Genomic DNA, 9,062 nt, shown 5'->3' on the forward strand with positions numbered 1-9,062 from the left:
GAATTCTATTGATCAATGGTAAATCAACCTTGATTTGTTCCTGGACTAAATCTGATTGGTCATGATGTTTTATTCATTTAGATATTCTCAGCTGCATCTAGGTCATAAGAAAGATTGGCCTCTACTAGTCCATTCTGACCTTGTTGGGTTTAAATGTCAGCATTACATCGGCCTCATAAAATATGGTAGGGAGTGTTCCCCATTTTTCTAACTCTCTGGAAGACCGTATATGTGTTTGCTATTAGTTCTTCCTTATATTTGGAAGAATTCTCCAGTGAAGCCATCTGAGCCTCAAGTTTTCCTTCTGGGAACATTTCTAGTTCAGGAGTCTATTTAATAGATATGAAAATTTTCAAGTTTCTATTTCTTCTTGGTCAGTTTTAATAAATTGTGTTTTTCAGGGAATTCAACAATTCCTTGAAAATTCCATCTAATGTTTCAGATGTCTTGGCATCGAGTTGTTCGTAATATTCCTCTTATACCGCTTTGGTGTCTCCGGGAGCTAAAGCTAAAGTATTCGCTCATTTGTCATCCCCTCCCCCGCTTTTTTTTTTTTTTTAAGATTTTATTTATTTATTTGACAGAGAGAAATTACAAGTACACTGAGAGGCAGGCAGAGAGAGAGAGAAGGAAGCAGGCTCCCTGCTGAGCAGAGAGCCCGATGCGGGACTCGATCCCAGGACCCTGAGATCATGACCTGAGCCGAAGGCAGCGGCTTAACCCACTGAGCCACCCAGGCGCCCCTCCCCCGCTTTTTTTAAGCAGGCTCCACCTCCCATGTGCAGCTTGAGCCCGCCCCTGAGGTCTACCGACTGAGCCTGCCAGGGAGCCCTCACTTGTCAGCCTTCATATTATCCATATGTACCTTCTCTCTTTTTCTCTTGATCACTCTTGCTAATGGCTTATCGATTTTTTTGGCTTATTCAATGACCAACTTTGGCTTTGCCAGGAACACTTGTTTTCTGTTCTTATCTTTATGATTTCATTCTTTCTGCATTTGGGGGGGTTAATTTGCGGTTCTTTTTCTAATTTCTTGAAATGGTCATTTAGATTACTGATTTCTCAGCCTTTCTTCTATTTCTTTCTTTTTTGTAAAGATTTTTATTTACTTATTTGACAGAGAGAGATCACAAGTAGGCAGAGAGGCAGGCAGAGAGAGGGGGAAGCAGGCTCGCCGCCGAGCTGAGAGCCCGATGTGCGGCTCGATCCCGGGACCCTGAGATCATGACCCAAGCAGAAGGCAGAGGCCCAACCTACTGAGCCACCCAGATGCCCTCTTTTTCTTTTTTATTAAAGATTTTTTTTTTGGACAGGCAGAGAGGCAGGCAGAGAGAGAGGGAGAAGTAGGCTCCCCGCTGAGCAGAGAACCCGACGTGGGGCTCTATCCCAGGACCCTGGGATCATGACCTGAGCCGAAGGCAGAGGCTTTAACCCACTGAGCCACCCAGGCGCCGCCTTTCTTCTTTTTCTAATATGTGCATTTAAGGATTTAAATTTCTATCTAAATGTGATTTGAGCTGGAAAATGCAAACTTTGTATACATTCTATTTAATTATCATTCATTTCGAAGTATTTTCCAATTTCCATGAATTATTGAGAAGTGTGTTGTTTAATTTTCTGCCCCCTCGTGCTTCAGACATTCTGATTCCTGTCTGGAATGTTCTTTCCCCAGCCTCATCTGCTTTGCAAACTCCTGCTGGCCCTTCACTGTTGGGCTCAGGCAGTGGCTTCGAGAAGCCTTCTCTGCCCACCCCAACCCTCCAGGCAAGACGTAGCCCCCTTTCCCTCTCCTGGGTTTGTTTCTGGATTTATCCTCTTCTCATTGCTCATGTCCACATCCGTCCCGCACCGAACAGGGTGCTCCTTTTAGGTAGTGATGCACCTGTCATCATTGTGCTGAACCCCAAGTGGTTTTTGTTGAACAAATAAACTTGTGTGCTGGTTTTCCTCGGACAGTTTTTGAGGTTTTTTAAAAAAGACTTTATGTATTTACTTGTTAGAGAGAGAGAGAGAGAGCAAAAGCAGGGGAGCAGCTGGCAGAGGGAGAGGAAGAAGCAGGCTCGCCGTGGACCAGGGAGCTTGATGTGGAGCTCGATCCCAGGACCCTGGGATCATGACCTGAGCCGAAGGCAGAGGCTTAACCCACTGAGCCACCCGGGTGTCCCCCTTGGACAGTTATATTTTCAGATATACTCTTTTACCACAGGAACCTATTCAATTGTTCCCAGATTTTCTAGAGCTGAGGTCCAAATTATACCTCCCAGACTATCTCTTAGCGCCAATAAGTGACATAAAAATCCTCTGTGATACTAAAACCCTGGGGGTTTTGTTTAGAAAATATGGTCACCTTGACTATATACTCCTCCTGCCCAGTACCGGGCTGAGACTCTGCTAGTAACTCAGTATGGACTTGTTGACTCATTTCTACTGAGTGGCTTTTTTCCCTGGCCAAGCTAGAAATAACTCGGTGTCCCTATAAAATACTCCTAATTTGAGGTGACTAGTCTTTGAAGTGACAGGTTCCCCCCACCCCCAAAAACCATAAGGCAGTATTGTATTCATTACGAGGTCACCCAGAATGAATGACTCAAGGGTTAGCCTTATAAAACTTCAAAATCTCTCGTAAAAATGAGTCAGAATCTAGTAATAAGCTTGATTCTATTGTAATTAATAATGTCTTTCCCGGGGTGGGCCATGTTCTACACAGTAAGTGTTCTTTAATGTACATGGTGAGAAATCTAATTCTCCTATTTTCAAAAGCTGTGGGGAACTATTCAATAACTTCAGTTACTGACTGTTTAAAATAAACTTAAAAACAAACTCTGATGCTTGTTTCATATAAGTCTGGATTTTTCCACATGTGGAGTTTGCTTAAAGGAAGGCCCACCTACCTTCTTTTGCTATGCTCCTCATTTTTACCAGCTCCGAGTGACCTCACTTCTGCCCCAGAGAACCCAGATCCAGAGCCTTTCCCTCTATTGAGGAAGCCTGGAATGCTCTAGGGTTCAAGCCTTCATTCCTGAGGCTGAGAGCTCTGTCCCCGTGGAAGGTGCAGGGGCCCTGGGATGAGGGGTCACTCTCTCGGCTGTCATCAGTCACTGGCACCCGCAGCGTAGACAAGTTCTGACATCAGTGTATTAGAATAACTGAGGCTACAAAAGGTCCTAGAAAGTATGAAGGGCAATCACAGATGTCAGGGCCCTGAAACTTCCTCTACACATTTGCTACATACCCACCTTAACCCAGCTTGCTCGCGCTCTCGCTCTCTCTTTTTAAGATCTTATTTAGTTATTAGAGAGAAAGCACAAGCATGGGGAGCAGCCTGCAGATGGAGAAGCAGGCTCCCCACTGAGCAGGGACCCCAATGTGGGACTCGATCCCGGGATCGTTAAGCAGACGCCTAACCAACTGAGCCTCCCAGGTGTCCCTTACCCCAGCTCTCTTAAGCCACCTCAGGGGCTGACCTCCAGGTTGGCTGAGAATGGAAACCAGGGACGGCTGGGTGGCTCAGTCGGTTAGGCATCCAGCTCTTGGATTCGGCTCAGGTCCTGATCTCATGGCTCCTGAGACCGAGCCCCGTGTCGGGCTCCACACGCAGCAGGAGTCTGCTTGGACATTCTCTCCTCTGCCCCTGCTCTCTCTCCCTCGCTCACTCTCTCTCAAATATATAAGCAAATCTAAAGAAAAAAAGAACGGAAACTCAGCAGCATTTGAGACCCCAGAGCTAGCTCTCTCCGAAGCATGGCCCTCCCCACCACCACTACTGGGGGCCCCAAGTGATGAGGGGGTGGGAACAAGAGAAAGTCCTTGAAGCTTTGAATCATCATATTTTTTTTTTCCAGTAGTCAATAAGTCCAAACAATCTTTTAAAATTCAAACAAGCATCAGAGTGTTATAAAGGAACTCCAAGGTTGTCATGGATTGTCCTGGTGTTAGGAGAGGCCCTGGCACGGCCCCTTGGAGGAAGTCCAGAGGCAGCTGTGAATCCTCCAGCACTTTGCTGCTCGGACCTACAGGGCAGCATTTTCTGTAGGAGCCCAGGAGTCCCTTCTTTTCCCTGCAGGGGTGAGAAGTCAGCCTTGAGCAGACACCACCTGCAACCGAGGACACCTGTGCTCGTGCCTGGCCAACCTCCACCAGGTCCAGGATGGGCGAGGTTAAGCTGCGGTAGCTATCGACCCCCAAACTGTGGGACTTATTACAGCAAAGGGGCTCTGTTTCTTTGTTTGTTTATGTTCCTGTTACTGGGTTGGCTGAGGGTCCTATCCAGTGTCTCCTCCCTCCAGGATGCAAGCTGAGAGAACAGCCCCCTTCTCAAATATTGCTGAGCACCATCATGGAGGGAAAGAAATCTCTGGAAGGCTCCAACTTACCAGGAAGTGCTCAGTGCAGAAATGACAACTCATTGACCAGACCCAACCAGAAGAGGCAGGAAACACAATCCAGCCATGTCCCTTGGGGGAGCCAGCCAGAAATATCTGGGGACCAGCAGTAAGGACTACCACAACCTTTCGGAAAGGTCTAACACTGAACCTTGGGGCTGTGTGCTTAGTCCCAAGAGAGCAGCTGGAAAAATGGAGGTGCCTGCACACGGCTGTACCTGTCCCAGCATAGGCAGTACAACAGGGGCTCCTGACTCAGCAGCCCCTACATCTGGGCAGTCTGAACCACAAGCTTCAGGTCTCTCCAGTCCCCTGGGATGACGGAGGATCTCGTGCTCCCCTGTTCCCCACCCCCTCCTGCTAAATGAGCTGCAGACGATCCATGACCACCCACCTTGGATTTTTCTAGAAGGGGAGAGTTGACAGGAGCAGCCATGGGAATGGACCAGCAGTGGGTGATGCGTTCATGAGACCCTCACTCATCACACCACAGAAAAAAATCAAGATTAATACATGGGATTGCAACGTGCTCTGTTAACCTACCCTAGCAAGCATGGCAGAGGAGACAAAAAGAAAAAACAGCCCGTGCTGTCAGGAGCCTATAATCTGAGGCAAGTCAGGACACAGTGACCTTGTGTTATCATTTTTCGTGAAGTCCCAAATGAATGGTACCAATATGAAGCTGTGAGCTTGACCAAGGCAGAGTTCATGGCAGATTTGATGGGAATGGAAAGGCTTTGTAGGAGACTTGGGGGCATGAGCTGGTCTGGGACAGACTGGGGGCGCTCCGTGTGGATAAAAGGGAGAGGAAAGAATATGAGGAAAGGCACAAGCATGGAAATCCTCACGCCGGCTTCAACGCATGTGCAGACAGACCGCACCATCAAGTTGGAAATGGAGGGAGAAGGACAGAAGGTCTTGTGTATGAATCTAAGGGGCAGAGAGGTAAAATAAATAAGTAAGTAAAAAAGTTTTTAAAAAATGGAGTGCCTGGTTGGCTCAGTCAGCTGAGTGGCTGACTCTTGGTTTTGGCTCAGGTCCAGATCTCAGGGTCATGAGATCAAGCCCTGCGTCGGGCTCCATGGCCATGGCTGGTGCCGAGTCTGTTTGAGATTCTCAGACTCTCCCTCTCCCTCTGCCCTTCCCCCACCCCGACTCATGCTTGCTCATGCTCTCTCTCCGTCTCTCTCAAATAAATAAATTAATTAAATAAAACTTAATCGAACGGGGGGGAGAGGTTATCTTTACTCTTTCTTTAAACAGAGGCTGGAGAGAGCCAGCAAGGGAGGCTTCGCAAGGGATTCTTGTCTTAGGTGGCAGGTTGGGCCGCTCATTCTTTCCCGCGGCCGGGCATCAGAGCCCCAGCCCGGCCCCTGCACCCACCCCCTGCTAGAAGCCTGTTAAAAATAGATTTTCTTTCTTAAAAAAGATTCCCCCACAACACTCAGGACCTATCCCCCTGGGGATTTTGCTTCTGTACATCTGGGAGGGATCCAGAAATCCGTCCCCTTCACCAGCTTTCCCACACACAGAGCTGGTCTGAGAATCCACTAGGATAGGCAGTTTCTACCCAGAAATGGCACATTTCAAAAGTGGAACTTTAAAGTCACGTTCCTGAAAACTAGCTCGTTCGCACTCACTCTGTTTCTACTGCAAGCATGCCCCCCCCCCCGTTCACACACGCACACGCACACGCACACGCACAGCCGCTCAGCGCTGGCTGCAATCCTTGCTCACAGCGTCTCCACTTAATTACTGCGTATCATTTACAGCTCGTTCTCTCTCTCTCTCTCTCTCTCTCTCTCGATTGTTCCTTCCTTCCTGTTCCGGCTCCTGCTGCATTTAGCCAGACGACCTCAACCCTCCCGGCACTGTCACGGCCGCAGGTCAGTGTCCCCGTCCGCCTCACAGATGGCTCATTCATGCTCAGCCCCAACTGAATCCAGCTCCTTGGCCTGAACGAAGTTTGTAGAAGCTTATCACAATATGGCCCAGCCTCTTCTCCCTTGTGGTTTCAAGTCCTAGCCAACCGGGACCATGACTGTGTTCCTTCTAAACATGCTTTGTACCTTCCGGCCCCCATTTTTTTTCTCTGCGGCTCCCCCAGCTAACATTTCTACTACCACCCTCGGGTCCGAAATGCTCTCGGCTTATGAAAGTTCTGCCCATCCTTCAAGATCCGGTTCGAATGTTCATCTACTTTAAAAGGTCTGCCCTGTTTGGAAAACACAGAGGAAACTATACACACATAACACACACACGTGCACACCCACACTTTCTTCCTTGTTGTGTCCTAGGCAGTTTGCCAGCCTTGGAAAGTACAAAGCTGAATGGGTCCAACCGCCGGCCGGTTCAGATGGGTGTGGCTTTCAACTCTGCTGGGAAGGGGCACCCTTTGTTGGAGGTGGGAACCCACACGATCAGCTCCTCCGTCCTGGGAAGAATTCATTCCCGAGGCACGGGCTGTGCCCCGCCCCACGCTACTCACACCCCCACGTTGAGGTGGTGACACATTGCATCAGGGAAGCCCAGGACCCTAAGGGGCCCTATCACCGTGCAGGTAACACCTCTGCTTCCTCGAAAAGGAGGAAACCCCCTTCTCCAAAGTAATCCAGGAACCAACGTGTGGTATCGTGACTATGAACAAGCTATCATGCAGGGTCCAGCATGGAGCCCACGGTGGGAACGGACACAGCGGTCTTCACTTGGGTCAAAGCAAATTGGTGGTGGTAGGAAGGCCAGGCCCAGGAAAGTCACAGAAGAGCCCCGTCCAATCTTTCACTGTACGTATGCGAGGCCGGCGGTCTTGCCTGGAGATCTGCGCCAGCCAATGGCAGAACTTTCATTATTTCTCTTGACTCCCACTTCCTCCCGCAATAACCCCAGGGCACACGTCCCAACTTAGACAGGCTTGGGTATGTTCCCATGGCTGTTTTTGTTTCGTGTAGTTTTTCAATCAAGGACCTTACCGTGAAGCTAATAAATCTTAAGATTCAGATCACCTGCCTGGCACCAGCTCTGCATCTACTTTTACATTTGCAATTTTGTGAAGTTTTTTTCTTAATAATATTCTCTAAATCGTATAAGATATAACCATTTCAAGCCCATAAAAGGTGGGTCCACCCTGGCAGAGGAAATGTGTGATTTGGGAGGGGAAGGAATCCTGTGGAAACAAAGCTATAAGAAGAAACACAAATCGGAAAAGGACCATGGGCAGTTCAGGAACACTCTCCCACAGGGAGTGCGGCTGCGATAGCCTTTCAGGGACTTATTCCAAAAGGCAAAAGGGAGCCATGCGCTCCAATGTGGCAATCCCCTATCCTTCGCCCACCCCATCCCTACATTTGAGGGGCAACCTTCAAGAGCTGGGGGCATCTGAAAACAGCCAGGCTTAGTTAGCATCAATAAGAAAAAGAAAATCAGGCTCGGGGAGCAGATTCTGGAGTGACTCTCCCCCTAACCCTGGGGAGATTCTACTTTTTCACATAGAGAAAAATGCATCCTGGGTGATCCCCATTGCGTGGCTTCCGGCCAGGCTCATGGAGACAAAGCAAAGAGCATGAGAAGACCCCCCACCTGCTAGACCCCAAAGCTAGACCCCAGTAGAGAGGTCTGGACCATGTGGGGCACAGGTTGCTTTTTAGGAAAGAGTCCCTCTTAGAGGAAACTCAGCAAGTTTGAAATGCGTCTTTGTGACCACATGGGGGCCCCATTCAAAGGCTCCTTCGATCCCGCTAGCCTGGGTTTGCCTCTTAAGGAGTTTTCCCAATTATTTATTTAATTTTTGCCTCCTTTTTGTTTAAAAAATTCTATTTTTATTGCTACAAAATAAAAACGGGAATTGAAAAAAAAATGCTAGAAGACGTATAAACAACAGCCCGTGGTCTCACTGTGCAAGAAAAAGGAAGCTAACTTGTGTTGCTCTGTAGGCTTCCAGACGCGCTGGTGTTTTTTTCTTTTACACAAAACTGAGATCATTCTGGACAGACTTCTCCTCTTAAAATACCACGAACGCCTTCCCACAGCAAGTTCTTCACCAAAACAATTATAAATATGGTATTGTGTTCATTTCACTTAGAAATATTTGTTATAAATAAGAAACACATTACGGAAAGTTCGAAGTGGCAGTCCACCGGGATTTACCGAACTACTTTCCTGTCGTTGGAAGAATTTATTGTCTTTCACACCAAGACAGACGTTGAGTTACAGCTGTCCCAATAAACAAATAAATACATGAAAAGCCCAAATTGCCTGGCAAAGACCTAAAGCCTCGGAGACGACGTGGCGGATGCCCTGTGGGGGAAGGCAAGGGTCTTCTGGGGCTGTCGCCGCGGTCACCCGGCCCGGCGAGGCTGGTCCCTGGAGCCGGGAGTTTCCTTTTAGTAAGCGAGTCCCTCGGGGGTGCGTAGGCTCCGGAGCGGGAGGCGGGCAGGAGGCAGGTCGGCGTGGGGTCCAGGCGGTGCATCCGCGCACGCCGGGCCGGAGGCCGGTGGGTCGGTGGGTCGGGGCGGAGGGGTCGTGGGGTGGGGGGATCGGTAGGCGGGGGGGGCTGGCGGGGGGGGGGGGGGGGGGGGGGGGGGGGGGGGGGACCCCGGGAGCGACCGGGGGTCCAGAAACCTGTGGGCCGAACAGCATAGGTGGTGGTTCAGGGGGTCGGGAGGCTGGTGGGCGGCTGGCCTG

The 9,062-nt window shown here is 49.3% G+C and overlaps 1 protein-coding gene across 3 annotated transcripts in view; it reads left to right on the forward strand.

Moving 5' to 3' along the window:
- The first annotated feature begins 8,655 nt into the window (after positions 1 to 8,655).
- ZNF746 (zinc finger protein 746) overlaps positions 8,656 to 9,062 on the forward strand; it is a 25,521-nt gene continuing 25,114 nt past the window's right edge. For all 3 annotated transcript variants that reach the window (XM_059396166.1, XM_059396167.1, XM_059396168.1), the window contains exon 1: positions 8,656 to 8,871. In XM_059396166.1, the coding sequence (XP_059252149.1) occupies positions 8,671 to 8,871 (201 nt within the window). In that variant the 5' untranslated portion in view covers positions 8,656 to 8,670. The remainder of the gene's footprint in view (positions 8,872 to 9,062) is intronic.

The sequence above is a fragment of the Mustela nigripes genome, chromosome 4, assembly GCF_022355385.1.
Source record: "Mustela nigripes isolate SB6536 chromosome 4, MUSNIG.SB6536, whole genome shotgun sequence".
Classification (NCBI taxonomy): Eukaryota; Metazoa; Chordata; class Mammalia; order Carnivora; family Mustelidae; genus Mustela; species Mustela nigripes.